The sequence below is a fragment of the Macaca nemestrina genome, chromosome 16, assembly GCF_043159975.1.
Source record: "Macaca nemestrina isolate mMacNem1 chromosome 16, mMacNem.hap1, whole genome shotgun sequence".
Classification (NCBI taxonomy): domain Eukaryota; kingdom Metazoa; phylum Chordata; class Mammalia; order Primates; family Cercopithecidae; genus Macaca; species Macaca nemestrina.
In genome coordinates this window covers 13,758,724-13,775,286 of record NC_092140.1, presented here as the reverse complement: position 1 = coordinate 13,775,286, position 16,563 = coordinate 13,758,724, and the positions used below count along the sequence as shown (strand labels likewise).

The 16,563-nt window shown below is 48.3% G+C and overlaps 1 protein-coding gene and 1 long non-coding RNA gene across 3 annotated transcripts; both read right to left on the bottom strand.

Moving 5' to 3' along the window:
- Window positions 1-707: 707 nt before the first annotated feature.
- Window positions 708-9,638, bottom strand: LOC105477908 (Zic family member 5). 2 transcript variants are annotated; one of them, XR_011614621.1, is made up of 3 exons: window positions 7,874-9,638; window positions 7,521-7,681; window positions 708-3,579 (listed from the first exon to the last, which is right to left on the bottom strand). XR_011614621.1 is itself a non-coding variant. In XM_011734784.3 (2 exons), exons 1-2 carry the CDS (start codon window positions 9,402-9,404, stop codon window positions 3,137-3,139), a joined length of 1,974 nt encoding a protein of 657 aa, XP_011733086.2. In that variant the 5' UTR covers window positions 9,405-9,509; the 3' UTR covers window positions 708-3,136. The 2 variants fall into 2 exon arrangements, 1 of the variants encoding a protein (XP_011733086.2); XM_011734784.3 differs by lacking the exon at window positions 7,521-7,681 and having other exon boundaries at window positions 7,874-9,509.
- A 1,797-nt stretch (window positions 9,639-11,435) lies between these two features.
- Window positions 11,436-16,011, bottom strand: LOC105477921 (uncharacterized). The gene is made up of 3 exons (XR_985025.2): window positions 15,787-16,011; window positions 14,227-14,358; window positions 11,436-11,528 (listed from the first exon to the last, which is right to left on the bottom strand). It is a non-coding gene; the product is annotated as an uncharacterized lncRNA (long non-coding RNA).
- Window positions 16,012-16,563: the final 552 nt, after the last annotated feature.

The window sequence follows — 16,563 nt, the reverse complement described above, 5'->3', positions numbered from 1 at the left end:
CAAACCTGACTTTTAAAAGCCACTATAACCTTTCAGAGAAATGCTTATTGACATTACTAGCAATTGCTTTCATCTATTTACCTTTTATCAGTTTTGTATCTGCTAACAAAAACACAAGCAAACATCCAGCCTTGTAAATGTGCATAGCCAAATACCTGCATTTAAGCCACTTGAATATTTTGCTGCCATGCAAGAATCTAATTGTTCAACACACCTGCCCCAAAATGCTGAGCTTAAATTACCAATAGCCACTCAACTTCCAGAACAAACTACAGTAAAATTGCATCTTGATCTCCCACACCATGAGAAGCATTCGATGCCCACTACTCAATTTCATTCAATACCTATCTCAGCCCCTGACTGATTTTGCTTTCACCTTCTTTGTGTCTAGAAGCCTCACTGTCTCTCCCTCCACATTTTCTTCATTCTTTTTTTTCCTTTTGGAGGCTGGGCACCAAAGAAATGCTAAAATTCACTCTTTGGCTTTTCACTGATTAGAATCACTCAGGATATTACTTATTTTAACAAATAAATGCAGTAACCCAAAAGATTTATGCTACTGTAAGTATAACTTGCAAGGCTTAGTCTTCAAAAATATCTTGTGTTTCCTAGATAAGCTTGTAAGTTGTAAGTTAAACCAGGCTGCAAAAATATTGTATTGCTTGGGGAGAGGCGAAGAAATCAAGAGATCAAGGGAAGACATTCACTCCATTAGCAACCTGTTCTGTTTGTAGGAGAGATATGCCATTAGGTAAAACATAAGCAATAATAATAAGAATACCTTTATTAAATTTGTTACTTCATAATCATTCTTGCTCTCTATTGGAGGTACACATTTTTTTATTTTAGGTGTATCAAGAACCAATAAATCTGTGGCAAAGAGTTAACCTATGCATGGTAAAATACATAAAATACATATTCCTTTGTTTCATAATAAATAAACCTGTAGCATAATAAAGAATAGTGCAAACTACCATTGAAAAAGTTGTATAAATAAAACAACTCATTATACATCAGGAATATTTTGTCCTAATAAGTTTACGATACATAAATTATCCCCCCAAAAGTTCATACCTTTTCTATTTGAAAGGGCTTTGAAAGTGAGTAATATGAAAATCAAATAAACTTTTCAAATGTAAAATTATCTCATATTCAAGTTTTAAGGTCTTTTTCTTTATAAAGGAGGGTCTGCATGTTTCATATTCACCCTAACAATCTGAAGACAACATTGAAAGGCTTTCCAAGTGACAGCACCATGCACTGTACTAGTAATATAATATATCTATAAACTATATATAATCTCATCAACACAATGCAAAAAAGACATGCAGGAAGAGTCTTGGTTTTCACATTACGTTGTTCATTCAAGTAAGCTTAAAAATATATTTTTCCATTTTCTTTCCTTTTTTTTTTAAATAAACCATGGATCATAAATGACAATCTTTCACCAAAATGTATAATATAATTCTTTGGTGTGCTTTGAACTCTTCCAGGAAAAAAAAAAAAAAAAAAAAAAGGATGATGTCTGAAAATAAATTAATTCAACTGTACAAATAATAGTGTTCACATACAAGTTATTAACAATGACAAGACTACATCAACCACTCACAGCACACAAAACCAATTTCTACAAACCCTGGGGAGGGGGTGTCTTCAGGGTCTCTAAGGATAAATTAGTGCTCTTTAGTATATCTGTATGATGTTTCTGATGGACTACATTTTGCACAGGAGATGTGTTGTACCAACCGAAAATAAATTGACTAAGAGTTATTGTCCTAGGTCCTTGACCTTTTTTATCCTAGCTTGACAGCTCTGGCAAAGGTCACACATTCATCAGTGCTTGGTGGTAACTACAAACCTTTTAAAAATTTTAATATGTAGGGCAACTCCCTCCCCTCTTTCAATGTAAATCATACACTTCACACACTGTCATTTTCAAATGGATTCCAGTTTGGTGTGCTCAGTGCTCAGGTGGAAGAAAATGCATTAAAATGCAGTTTCAGGCATTGAAAAATAGACTTTTTAAAAGGCTGATACAACAGTATAAAAGACGTGTTGGCCTGTTTTAAAAACAGCTTTCAAAAAAAAATAGGCATGATGCCATCATTACACCTCCTCAAGACTTGACTGTGAATGTTGGCATCCCAAAGAACTTAGGATCGAAAACAGAACCTCTTTATTACACAAGAACTTTGGACACAGTTAGGAGAGGCAGTATCTGAGAATTCAGATTTAAAAAAAAAACCAAAAAAAAAAAAAAAAAAAAAAACACCATACAGGAAAAAGAAAGCACTTGAATTTCTTCTATTTTATAAAATATCACAGTTTCACAGTTGTCTTATTGCAGCAGCTTTTCTTCTCTCCACTTTTGCTTGAACAATCACAGTAGCACAAGATATGGAGATATATTAAGGTTGCTGCATCTTTTTTTAAAATCACACAGTAGGATACTGAAGAAATAATCCTGTATAAAAATATTGTATTAAGGTGAGATCAGTAATAAAAGAGTGGAAATTAAAAATTACAAATATTAAACTCAAAGGGTTTTTACAAATATTTTTGGACACAGGTACAGTCCAGGATCTGTTGGCAATGCAGCAGGTGTGTGGTTTACAATCAAGAGGCCTTGGCAGAATTAGGGTCCAACAAGGAGGCTCAAAAGCAGCCCACGGTATGGTGTCAAAGGCATTTGAGAGGCACTCTGGGAAATGCAGAGGGCCTTGTTGCTGTGTTTAAGTTCTGACTTAATGCTCTTTTTCTCCCTCCTTTAAAAAAAAAAAAAAAACATATATATATATATATATGACACCGGCAGTGTGTATCTCCATTAACTAATCTCTCCATTCATTTTCCTTGGTACAATTTGCCCCCAAGCCCCGTCCTCCTGCAATGTACAAGTCCAGCTTGGTTGTTTTTTGTTTGTTTTTTAAGAAAAAAAAAAAAAAGGCCCAAATATCTTAATTAAATTAATTAAATGTACAAACACCATAGGGTTTCATACTGAATAAATAGGGCTAATTAGACCCGGTGGCAAGTCTGAGTCACGGGTTTGTCTCAGGCTCGGCATTGTCTCAGGTTAGGATATGGTCCAAAGACTCCGACTTATTATTTCACTTATTATTATTAATCATAAATTCTAATGTATCGTCCGCACAACTTCAGGGTTCCCGTAAATTTCCTCATCTTCAGATTCAGAGGTGGTTCCGTTGCTGGAAGGGGTGTGGAGGTGGCTGGGGGCCCCACTGGCCTGGCAAACGTACCACTCATTGAGGTTGGTCACCTGAGGGGACAGAGTGCTGGAGCGACTCCTGGCTGGGTCCAGCACGGGGGACAAAGGGGCACCCACTGGAGTCCCCACTGATGAGTAACCAAGGGGTCCTGGAGAAGGTGGTGGGGACTTGCAGTGAATCTTCATGTGCTTCCTCAGGGAGCTTGGGTGAGTGTAGGATTTGTCACAGCCTCGAATCTTGCAGTAGTAGGGCTTGTCACTGGTGTGGACATGGGAATGTTTCTTCCGATCACTGCTATTGGCAAACTTCCTGTCACAGCCATCAAATTCACATTTGAAAGGCTTTTCCCCTGCAATGAAACACAGGAAAGGTCAACAATGGCTTTGCAAGACCCCTGACTTGAGAGAAATCTTGAAGCAGAACCAAGGTTGTGTTTTTCCTATTCTCCCAAAGGCCAACTCCCAGCCTAATTCTTCTTCCTAATTCACAAAAGGGAAGGGATACTTCAAGGATGGGCCTGGATTCTGCTGGCCTGGTGGCTTCGCCTGGACCTGGGCTCCTGAGAGGCTGTCAGCCCCTGCAGTCCCAGAGGGGTCAGGGTGAGATCCCCAGTGCTGAGCTAAGGGCCAGCATGTAACACTGAAACCCACCTGGGACCCGCAGACCCCCTCCCCCGACAGACACACTCCCCTCAGGGTCTGTACACTCAAAAACACAAGCAGGAGATGCTCCTGTCAAAATAAACACAAAATGATACTTTCAAAGCCACAGGCAGAAATAAGCATATAAGAAAAAGAGAGAAAAGCAAACACATACAGTAAATTAAAAGTAAACTGGGGGTACAGTCAAATTATAATAATGGCATTTCCTTTCAGTGTTCCCCAGGATTTCACTGATGGAGGGGGGCAGCAGGAGAGAATGTGGAGCTGGGAAAGGGAAGGAGGTAAAACAAAACAATGTTTTTCTTTAGAAATAGAGGTACCTGTGAAACACACTCCCACCACTAGATTTTTACAGGGCTAGCTGGGCAGAGAATAGGCTGTTGGCCTCTGCATTCTATAGCTTTCCTCAATACTTGCAGGGCGGTTAAGAGCACAGCAGAACGAGCTTTAACAAACATTAATAAAGACCACAAGCCTTAGCAGAACGTACCTTTATGCCATAAGTATACTTACTCTCACAGCTCCCTACATTACTTACTAGTCAAAAAGACTTTAAAAAAAATTAAAAAAGGCCAGGGTCTTATGGCCTGTCACCTCCTTAAGCTGGCCTAACCACCCCACAAACACAATGCCTTTAAACACAAGGCCTCTAGTCCAGGAAATGGAAATACTTAATAAGATAACTAGAGAAATTCAGCCACACTACATTTTGGTGTTAAACAGCAAGAAAAGGAAGACAACAGGTAACAGTCTAACTGAATTTTCCCTCTCCCCTTGGCATCTCTGAACTTGATATAGTTGAGTCTATAATTGAACAAGTCATTTCATACATATTATTGTATTAATATTTTCCTCTTTTAGGTAAATAATTTAAAAATAAAGCTGAATTTCTCACATTTCAGCAACTACTCTGGTGATACACTAGGTAGGACATTTTTCTTTTGTTTTGGATAACTTATTTTCAAAAAGAAACTATTAAGCCTCAGCTTAGTGTACATATCTTTCTGTGGTAAATTTTCTTACATCCTCTGCACAGATATGTTACTGTAGTGAGTTTCTTAAAAACATTTCGCCAATGATAACTGGTTCAATGGCAGAGTATGCTAGCACATCTGAGAGTATTCAGGCAGGTGCCTGGAATTTAACTTTCCCTACCTGGAAATACTGTTTAAAAACAGAATTAGACATTATTCAAATATGCCTCCTACAGTGATATATAAAGAGAAAAAACAACCCCATGATAATGACAACCTCTAAAAATTCTCTGTAGATGAGCTTCAACAAAAACAAAGCTAATCCCTTTTTATCAAAACATCAGTAATTTGTCCTGATTTCTATATTACACTTTAAGTCGTAGATAAGACCAAATTAACATCACATTCTTTTTAAGAAATTAAAATCAGCCTTTCTTCAATATGGAGGCGTAATTACGTGGGTTTACTCATTCACCCTACGCGAAAGCGCAATGCTGTTTTTTAGAATGGTCATGTTTCTATTCAACCTACATATCCCAGGTTGTGAATAAACGCTTTGAACAGTGCTAACTCCTCTACTGCACATGAAAAAGGGGAACAATTAGACTCAGGAAGGGGAGAGATGTCGTGGAAGGAAAGGTAGAACACGAGAGGTAAATAAAGGAAGAGGTATACGAAGAAAAGGCAAGGGCGATGGAACGGCCTATGTTGTTCAAGGGGCCTAAGGGGAATGAGCAAATTCTACCTAACTAGAAAGGCTGAGAGACCTCAGTGTTTACATTTAAGATTCTGACAGACGAGTCACGTCAGAATTTAACTATTTACAGAGTTTGAGAGCTGGAGCCTGTGGGAAAGTAAGGAACTAATTGCGGACTCCGCTAGCTCCTAGCAGCTCCCTCTCCCGAGAGAGCGCGAGTTGGACTCGCAGGACGGTTATAAACGGAATTGGGGGCACGTGGGTCAGGAAAGGGGCCTTCGGGAGTGGCCCGGGGATTAGTCCCTTTGATCAATCCGTTCCGGGATCCCGGATAACCCCAAAAAGGGACAGCGGCGTGGCAGGGAGGGAAGGAAGTCCGGATGGGCCCTCTCAGGACACAATGCCCAATGGCTGAGCGGCCCAGGGACCGCCAGAAACACCAAGCGCGGGTTGGCGTCTGAACCCGAGGCGCCTGCGCCCCTCCCGCAGGGACCTCCACGCTCCACTTGGTGGGGCCCACGCGGCCGCTGGGAGGGGGCAGGAAATGCAACCGTCCGTGAGACGCGGAGCCAAAAACCCAAATGACCGCGGGTCTCCTCGGCGCCTGGGGTCCCCCTCGCCCTCCGACCCCACGCTAGCGCGCGCGCCCCGGGAACCCACTGGGGACATGGGGCAGGGAGCGACCTGTCCAGCCGGGGGCCCGGATCGGCTTCTGCGCCCGCAGCTCCCGGCAGCCGCGAAGAGAAAGCCGCTCCCGTCACGAGGCCTGGGCAGGCGGGAAGGGCCCGAGGCCGCGCGCAGCACCGCGCTTGGGGGTTCCCTTTGGGGACCGGGCTGGGGAGAGGCTTCACGGTCCCTGGATCCTGCCCCGCCGAGAAGTGTTGGGCACAGGAGCGAGCAGCCGGCTTAGCAGGCCAGGGCGTTTTTACAAGAGCCTCCTGGGAAGTTTCCTTCTGGAAAAATCATTAAGGCGGACTGATCCCGATTAGAGGGAAACGGGGCTCCTGGGAAAACGTGCTCCCCGCCGGCCATCAGGCGGCCCGCAGGAGCCAGGCCAAGGCTCCCGCCTCGGGCCACCCCGACACTGCTGCCCCCGCAGAGCCCCGAGCGCCCGCGGCCCGAGCGTGGGCCCCGGCGGCTACCTCCTGGCCGCGGCAGCGCCGATAAATCTGCCAAGTGATTACTGAACGTAAACTCCAGTTACTTAAGTGTCCTCCGAGGGGTAATCGTGTCTGTCCCTATAAATCCCGACCGCGTTCGCGCTCATCAGCGCTTCCGCCCGACGCGCTCGTCCGCTTAAAGGGGGCACACGACCCACAGGAGTCATCCACCGCCCCGCGCCGCAGCCGCCCTCCTCAGCGCTGCGGGATCCCCAGACGCAGGGCTTGAGGTGGGGCGGGAGGGTCCCCAAGACGCCGGTGGCTCCCCCCCAATTCCACGACAGGGTAGGCCTCACCGATGGCGGGAGGCTCGGTCCTCCTGCAACTACAACCTTCTCTAGAAGGGCAGATGTCAACTCCAGCACCCTCCAGGGCGAGTGTGATACTGCGTGTGAGAGGGCGCGTGCCGCGTGTAAATGATGTGAGTGTGAGGACACACAGGTGTCGGTGTCGCGAGAATGGGGTGCAGGCGCAGGAGGATATGAGTGTGTAAAGTTGTGGGAGACGCATGCAAGCGAAGGTGTACGTGAGAAGTGTGTCACAGTGGGCGAGTGCGAGTGGTCTCCGGGGGCCCGAAAGCGCATTCCTGTCTTCCCGGAGGGGTCCCTTCCCCTCCCGGAAGGCCTGCCTCGAGAGGCCCAAATCAGGCAGCAAATCCCACGCCCGGTCCTCGGAGCGCGGCGACCGCGCGGGGCCTACGACCCGGTGGGAAGAGAGGCGCTTGCCGTGGAGGCCTTGGTCTCTCTTTCCATCGCCCTTCCCGACTTCCCAGGGCCGGGCGGGTAGGGGCTGCCGACCGTCCTGGGCGCCTTCCTGCTCCAGCTGCTGCTGCGTCTGCTCCGAGGTGGCGGCGGCGGCGGCTGGCGCGCGTTGCGGATCCCGGCCGAGGGGCTGCGGGCGCGCTGGAGACTCCGCCGTGTAGGAACCCAACGCGGGGCCTGTGTGTGCTATCGAATTACTTATTCATAGAAAAAAAAGGGGGGGAGAGAAAAAAAAAGAAGTCACATGTCCGGGTTATACGTATGCGAAGAGAAGCAGCAGAAGGAGGAAAAAATTAAGGCGAGCAGGAGGAGGAGGAGAAGCAGCGGCGGAAGTGGCGGCGACGCAGGAGCTGGTGGCGGCGGCGGCGCGGCCGGGGACAGACACCCACCTGTATGAGTGCGCTTGTGGATCTTGAGGTTCTCGGAGCGCGCGAAGACCTTGCCGCAGCCCGGGAAAGGGCAGGGGAAGGGCTTCTCGCCGGTGTGCACGCGGATGTGGTTGATGAGCTTGTATTTGGCCTTGAAGGGCTTGCCCTCGCGCGGACAGTCCTCCCAGAAGCAGACGTGGCTGCTCTGCTCGGGGCCGCCCACGTGCTCCACCGTGACGTGATTCACCAGCTCGTGCATGGTGCCGAAAGTTTTGGAGCAGGGCTTGGCGCCGCCGGCCGGGGGCGGTGGCTGCGGCGGCGGCGGCAACCCGGCCAGCTCGTCAGGGTCGATCCACTTGCAGATGAGCTCCTGCTTGATTGGCTGCCGCATGTAGCGCAGGAAGGCCCCGGACGCCCCTGGGAGGTGGGGGTGGTGCTGGTGCGGGTGCTGCGCGGGCGCTGGCGGCGGCGGCGCCGGGGGCGGCGCGTGGTGCTGCAGGTGGGGCCCGGGCCCGGCCGCTGCTGCGGCCGCCGCAGCCGCCAGGTTCAGGTTTAAGTTCACGGCTCCGTAGCCGTGCAGGGCGGCCGCCGCGGCGGCCGCAACCGCCCCGTAGTGCGCGTCCCCAGAGCGCGGCGCGAAGGGCGGTTCGGCGCGGCCATACAGCTCAGCCGCCGCGGCTGCTGCTGCTGCCGCCAGCCCCAGGCGCATCTGGCCGTTGAGAGGGTGCGGGTGGCCGCCGGGGGCCCCCGGCGTGTCGTGCAGCGCGGGGAAGAGCGCCGGGCCGCCGCCGCCGTCCGGGCCCGCGTAGGTGCCGCTGGCGGAGATGAACATGCTGGCCGAGTGGGGAGGCGGGGCTGGGTGCTGGGGGGAGCCGGTGCCGGACCGCTGCTCCCCTCCAAGCGGGGCCCCGTGCATGGCCGCCGCGGGGGCCGTGGCGGAAAGGTCCCTCCGGAGGACGAAGTCCCTGCTGTGGCCTTTGCCGCTGCTGCCGCCGCCGCCACTGTTGGTGGTGGTGTAGCCCGAGAGGGCAGGAGGAGGAGGAGGAGGCGGGGGAGGGGGAGGGGGTGAAGGGGTGGGAGGAAGAGGAGGGGCTGGGGGCGGGGGCGCAGAGGGCTGCGCGCCACTGCTGTCCCCACCACAGGGGTAGCTGCCCGCGCCGGGGTGCACGACCAAGGCTGCAGCACGGGCGGCGGCTGCCGGAGCCTCGGGGTGTGCCGGGAGCGCCTGGAAGGGAGGGCTGAGGTCCAGCGCGCTCGCCTGGGCCATGTGCTCGGGTCTGAGCGGAGTGGTGGCCACGCCGGGGTCAGCGCCCAGGTCCCGCGGGCGGACGTGCGCGACGGCGGCGCGGAGTTGGGAGTGGGCGGGCGGGCCGGCCAGCGCCGGGAAGCCTGTCATATTCTGAAGCGGCTGGACCTGAGCCGTTGCCAAATCCGCTAATCTCAGCGCTGGCGGGTTCCTCTTGCTCAAAGGGGGCTCCATCAGAACTACACAATCAGGCCCATACACCCTCCCTGGGGGGACTTTTTTCCCTCTGCCCGCCTTCAAAAACATGTATATATTAGGCGCTCTTTAACTTCTTTTGTCCTGGCCTCCTAACTCTGCTTATTCCTGTTCCCACTCTATCCTCCAGCGATTGGCAGAGTGAACACCACATTTGAGCTGCACAGTGGGACCGATATTTTGGAAATGGCACGGGTGGGATTGGAGGGAGCCGCGTGATTGGCAGTAGCCTCGGCTGCCCGATTGGCTCTCGTACAGGCCCTCGACCCAGCGGGGATCCGCCCCCGTGCTCGCGGCCGCCTGCGCTTTCGCTTCGCGCCCCCTCCTTCGCTGGAGCCTGGCGTCCCCGCCTCCCCAGGGATGCCCAAGTTGCACTTGCAGAAAGTTTGAGCCTGGCCTGCGCGCGCAGCGCCCCGCTCACCCTTGACGCACCTAGCGGAGCGCGCGCCGGCACGCGGGCAGAGGGCGCGGGGTGGTGACGGGTTGAGGATTCCCAAGGGGCAGTTCCAGTTTCAAAAACCTCGGCCTCACTTCTCTCTGTGTGCCTTCTGGCACCCAAGTACTTTCTACTTCCATTTCCCTTGGGGGGTGGAAGAGCCCTGGGCTGCTCTTTGGGAGAGGAGGGTCCTACCTGCAGTGGTGATGCTAGAAACTTCTTGTTTGGACACCCTACGTGCCTAGCGCTCACCTAGGGCGCACAGATAGTAGACGGAGTGAAGAAGATAAAGTCTATTGGTTGCAAGACAACTGGAGTGATTTGGCTCCGCGAAACACCAGGTGAAGTCAAAATAAGTCTTTCCCCCAAAGGAACCGTTTTACCTCGACTTTTTAGCTCATGGAGTCCTTTTCAACATGGTTCAAAGGAGTTGGCTGGAAGTGTAATCTCACTACTCATCGGTTCTAGATCTGCCACTTCCAATTAGATCTACAGTAGGGGCGGGGGAGAGGAGATCGGGCAGCAATTCTAACTTTTGCCTTTCGGAGATACAGTGGCAGGGCAGGCCAAACGGCATCTCTTCAGAGAGAAGCCGCTAAATGAGCACCGTCCTTTAAGCAGAATTTCTCCTTCCGGTCCAGATCGCAGTCCACAGTCCACATGTATACCTCAGTTTCTTTGACTGGTCCACAATTAGAACTGATACAATAAAGTATTATTTTGAAATCAAGAAATATATTTGCTTTTTATTTACTGATAGAATAATCTTTCGCCTTCTTATCGTTTTCTAATAAACCAGTCTACCTCTAAGATGTCTTATTTGAAAACCATAAAAACTGGCTTTTAAAACGAATCCCATCCCTTTCCAGCGGTTTGGTATCAAATCGATTTTTTAAAAATAGAAATTCCCTCCTTCACTTTTTGGTGGGCGGAGAAATGTGGGACCCTCCCCCCAAATTAGGGGTTTTACTTCCCCAAAGTGTCCTTTTCAGATTTTAAAAGAAAACATTTTTGAAATTTGTGATGTTCCAAAATGCTCAAATATTAAAGTCAGGGTTTTAAAATTTGTATTTTGCTGCCATCTGTAACATTACTTGTAAATAATAATAATAATAATAATGATTAGAACGTGATTTGTTTTCTTTGGGGATACAATAAAACATGTTTCCAACTTAATTCGTTTGCAGTCCAAGTAAAAGTAGACTACACAAAGCCGTTATCGGGGAGGTGGCCCTGGAAAGTAATCAGAAATATTCTCAAAAGAGTTGATTCGATAGCGCCATTTACATTGGTGTGAACGATGTTTAACAGGGGGCTTCAGTATGAGACTTAGGAATGTCATTTCTTTTATAAAACTGACAAGCAAACAAAGACAATGCTACCATCAAATTTTAAATGGACTTTTAAGCTTCAATGAAGTTCAAATATGGGGAATTAAAGGCGTGTGTGGAAATAAAACGAAAAACATTTAATAAACAGCGGTAACAAAATCATCTCTCTTTGGAAAGGACCAGTCCTTTCACAATTTTTATATCAAAGACTTAAAACATTTCAAGCCAACCAGGCAGAGGTTGATAGAGAACTGTGCCATCTCCATGGATAGTATATGAAGAAAACATCATATTTGGAATTATCACTGTCTTCGTTTCCTCTCTGAACCTTTCCAATGAGTTTCCATTATTTGAATTTCTTGGCAATAAGCATTAATTCTTGTAGTAATGGCAGCTTTGGGTTCAATCCTGCAGGTTATAAGTAAAAACAAAACAAAAAGAATGAATAAAGAAAGAAGAAAATAAACACAAGCTAGCCTTTAATATGGACTGTTCAGCATTTTTATTGTGCAATAAAATGGGTACCTCCACCCCCTTCAAAATAGCTTTTCGTCAAAATTATAACTGCTTTGTTTTATTGAATTGCTGAAATTTAATGGTTTAATGGGAGAAGGCATGAAGGAAAGGCTGTAAAAATGTGAATAATGGTGTAGCAGAGCCGTGCGGAATCTGGAACCCGCCTCCTTGTACAACTCTTGTTAAACACAGCGTGATATGTATCTGTCATCGATTTAATATGTCTTAATTCAAATATAGCTCCCTGATCAATTTCTTTTTATGGAAGCCTTAAAAAAGAAAAGACTTTCTTAGGAAATAATAGAGATTTGGGTAGCGATAGGAAAGAAGGATATTTACAAAGTGAGTTTAATGAATATTTGCAAATTTATGACCAAACCTAGACCCTAAAAAGATAATTGACTCAGGTAAATCGACTTGAGATGCTAATTCTTAAAAGAAAAGACTGGGAGCAAAATTTCAATCAACACCAATAAGGCGCCAATAAACCGCCTGCCAATTAAACCTGAGAATAGGCCTAGCTAGATGGTCATCAGGAAGGCTTGCAGTGGATTTCCGGGATTGCCTTTCTTTATAAAAGAGCTTTTTATTTTGTAGAAGCGCTTTTTGTTATTGTGATGACCCGCCTGACCCCAGGTGCGCTGTTTCTTTTTCAAGCTATTTGGGAGCCAAATCAAACCCCCTTAACATCCCAAGTTTCTGAAGACCCAATAACTCTGTCACACTTCCTAAATAAACACCAACAATTTCCAGGGCGCTGAAGGGAATTATAATACTAGTTTTAAAAGCAGGGGGCTGTGGAAGGCATTATGCCAATTCTTCTGTGGGTTTGGCCCGCACATTTCGACGGTGGTGTTGGTCGTCAGGGCCAGTCCTCAAACCCATGCTCTTTCTGCGTTTTGCAGCGGAGGTGCCTGTGTGGTGGCAGCAAAGTGGCAAGCCATGGAAATGTCCTTTCTGGAGTTAGCAAGGGCTCTTGCGGGGTGTCCATTTCCAGACCTCTAGGTTGCACCCCGAACCCCAAAGTCCTTCCAGACCCAGACAAAGTAGCGAGTAGGCTGGGGAGATGAGAGGCCCAGTAAATGACCAGCTAACCAGAACCCAGGTTAGCTGAGCTAACCACGTTCAGCTGCCTGGAGGCCACGGTACCCGATCTCTGGGGATGCTCGAGCTGGCGCTTGCGGCTTCCCGCTGCGCAGAGTCGGGGGACTGAGGCTCCACCGCTCCCCGGTGCCCTCTGTATGTCACCGAACACAGCCAAGTTTCCTGCGATGGGTGTAGGCAATTAATAAACTCCAAGGGAAGTGAATTGGACATTTCCTGGCTTTTGAGCCTTTGTTTGATTGTTTCTGCAGGCGGAGGGCGGGGGGATCTCGGGGACGATGGGGTGGAAAAGAAAGGAGCTGGGGGACCCACCGAACTGCCTTTTATTGCCCCTGCAATTGCTTTACGACTCGCTGGTCCCGCGTGGTTTCTGTGAGAGCGGCCTCCCTGTAGAAGGGCTGGGTGTCGGCGGGTTTGAAGCATCTAGTGTCATTTGGGCCGCTCCAGGGGCGGGTTCAAGGGCGAATGGGGCACCCGAATTACTAGAGGAATCGAAGGACCTTTGAACCCTAGCCCAAGGGCACCAATGGGAGCTTAATAGGCGCAGAAGTAGGGGGTTGCTAGCAGACACTGGGAAGGGCCTGATGGTCCACTGAGACCTTTCCTAAAAGCTAGGGCGGGGTGGGCAAAGGCACCAGCACAGTTGCATTTTAGTAGAGCTTCGCCACGGCCGTGAGTGATGGTGACTTAGGGTCCAAGGGTTTCCCCAAATCAGGTTCGCCAGGCTAGGCAGGGAGTTTCAGGGCAGCCTCTCCTGGCCGGCCTCCCCGTCTGCACGAGGCAGGGACCAGATCCCCATCCCCACCCTCCGGCCTTGGCAACTCGCAATCTGACTTGCGTGGGGGCTGCGACTGGCCCAAGGCCTTTGGGTGCTCAGAATCGCTCCGCAATTCGCAGTCCTCTCAGGGGCTCTTCGAGGGTTACCGCCCTCCTGAGCTGGCGCTGAGTCCTGAGGCTCAACGGATATGTGTGGAGCTAAAAGTATCCAGAAAAGTGCTTCTAATAGCCCTATCACACTTATGTAGACTTAACGAGGATGAAAAGGCAGAAGACTGGGGCTGTGTGGTGGTGACTGATATGTTGGATTCCGTGGGGATTTGTTTTGTCTTGTTGTTTGTACAGTCATGAAATGGGCCTATTCCATGTCCACCTCACCTTTGTGGTTGAAAACCACTGAAAAACTATCACTCCCTTTACTTCCTTACTTCTAAAGAATAAGTTGAATAAAATTTGCCTGTCGCCAAATACTCTCATTTGGTTTGCAGTCATTTCTACTCTCAGAGATAGAGGTTGTTGGAGAAAGACCTTTGACCTACAGTTGACCATTAGGATTGACAATTTCTTGGGAAATGCATTAGTGTTCTAAAATATGTCCAGAAGGTCAAAACAACCACAGAACTCGCTTGCATGTTCACAGTTCATATAACCACTCAATATTTATTTGTGTTGGCCCCTCCATGTGCTTCTCCTCCCCTTCATCTCTTACCCTTTAAGGATGTTTTTGGATGGGAAATGAAGAAGTAGAGGTTGTGCAGTTAAAAATAAAATCTCAAATTTCTTGGGTAGTTCCTCTCACTCCACACCCCTTCCAATATCTATACTTCAATATTTGAAGAAGCTGTTGAGATAAATCAAATAGTGACACGTTGATGGATTTACTTGTGTAAGCAATATGGTTGACATATGGCATTGTTATTTATGAATGACAGCATAAATTGTATTACAAAGTCTATTGCAATAATACTACAGTTTATTGGAAAGCTGCTCGCCTGTCATCTGTATTCAATCTCTCTGGATATAGTTCGCCTGGGAGCCCAAAGGATAGGTCTTCAGAATAATATTAAACACATTCACGTTAGCTAATGCCTCCTATTTTTTGTTTGGTTTTGTTTGTTTTTCAGCAGTAGAATCACTCCCATCAGGAAAGAGAAGACAAGTAAGGACAATTAATTCTCTTCCTTTTGGAAAACCACAACCACTGACTATCACCAATGCAGGGGTAAAGTCCAGGGTGGTTAATAGCTTCTATTTTTTCTGAGTCCCTTTTGACAAATACACAAATATTTGCACCCCTATCACTAAACTGCTGGTGAGCACATATTTTATATGGAGACTTTTTATAAGCCCAGTTACAGGACAGTAAATTTTAACTGTAGGAAGAAAAGACATTCTTTTAGCAAACTAGAGAGGGCCTTATCCTATCACAACCTCATTCAGCACCCCCACTTCTTAAAAATGGTATTTAAAAGTTACAACATTGGCTGAGATTTTCACAATTTCCCCTTCTTTTACATTACACTTCTCTAAAGCACTAACAAAGAACTTTTGTTCTAGGTGGGTTTTATAGAAGGGGCTCCCGCACCACACATGTGGTCCTTCATGGGTCAGGGGTCACCCAGCCCAGGAGTAGCTGAGAAGGCGGAATCAAAGGTGCCCTGCAACTTAATATCCTGTTGATGATCTTGTTGAATTTATGAGTCTGTGATACAGATGATGGTGCTGGAATCCTATGAAATCCCCCCCTTTTTTTGTCGCTTGTTTCTCTCATTTATTCTCTCAACTCTTTCCCACTACCCCCATTTCCACCTTCTTCCTTAAGAGGAAAATTAAAAGTTTGAGTGGTGTGGCAACCGAGAGCTTCTGCTTTTCAATGTAAAGGTCAATTTTGTTTGCCTGTTCTTTGGCTTCTCCTGTCCAGCAATGTATACCTATGTGTGTGTGTGAGGGTATAGTGTGTGCATACACGCTATATTTATGCATAGGTAAACAAAACACATCCCATACCACAAAAGAACTCAGTCAACACTGTTCACAGATGCCCACAAACGGCAACGAGGTGCTTTGGTTGATGGGCGCTCGGGTGTTGGCGGGATTTTCTGGTTTTTGAAGACAACCCCAATTCTCCATCGCGCTGCCATTCCCTCTACTTGCAAAGAAATGAACACCGGCCCGCGCGGCCTGGAGCGGGATCCGCTCAAGCCCCGGCCTGTGGCCCAGCCGCGCGAGCCTCCGCAAGATTTCGGAAGCATAGTTTTGGGAAACTTACAAAGAGGGGACATGTTTGCCGGATGGAGACAGTTGTGGGTCCTGCGGGCCTGACACTGCCACAGACGGGCCCTTCCAGAAACCTGTTGAAAAACTGAATTCACTCACAAAGTGCCGCTTGGCTGCTTTTTTCCTTCAGCCAAGGAACCCGAGTCTACTTTTGAGGCAGTAACTCTGAAAGCCTTTGCATGCTTTCTTTTTCCCCCCTTGCTCTCTCTCGCTCTCTCTTCACTTTCCTTCCTTTAAAAAAAAAAAAAAAAAAAAGTGTCATGAAGTAAAGGGGTTTTGCGGTTTGTAGAGAAATAAAGCACTTCTGAGAAGGGACGGCGACGTGACTTTGAACTTGGCTCAGCTCTTCTGTGCCCTGCAGAGAGAGGAGAACTGGAGCCGGGAAAGAATAGCCAGGAGGGCCCAACCCGCAGGGTCTCCGGCGGGAATTAAGGCGTCCGCCCCACCGCCCGGCTGCGCGCGGCCCCCGGAATGCGGCGCGAGCGAGCACCCAGCCGCGCGATCCCCAAACGCGGGAGCAGCAAAGGCGAAATCAAAGCGAAAGAGAGAATGGGTCAAAGAGGAGAGGGAGGGAGGACTGGGGATGGGGTAAGACAGTGAGAAAGGAGGAAGACTTGGAAGTCTGATGGCCTGAAAGAAGGAAGGGAAGTGAGGTCTCTGCATGTGCAGGTTTGCTATTCTCACAACCAATCTCCAAGAAAACATTTTCCTTCAGAAATATTTTTGGAGTAAGCCTTTCCAAATACTCTCCTCTCGCGCTCGCTTCCCA

Bases quoted from the DNA above. Each gene is read 5' to 3' on its own strand.
- LOC105477908 (XM_011734784.3), bottom strand. From the start codon at position 9,404: ATGTTTTTGAAGGCGGGCAGAGGGAAAAAAGTCCCCCCAGGGAGGGTG. The intron at 3,580-7,873 runs GTGGGTGTCTGT...GTTTCATTGCAG, and splicing joins CCACAAGCGCACTCATACAG to GGGAAAAGCCTTTCAAATGT.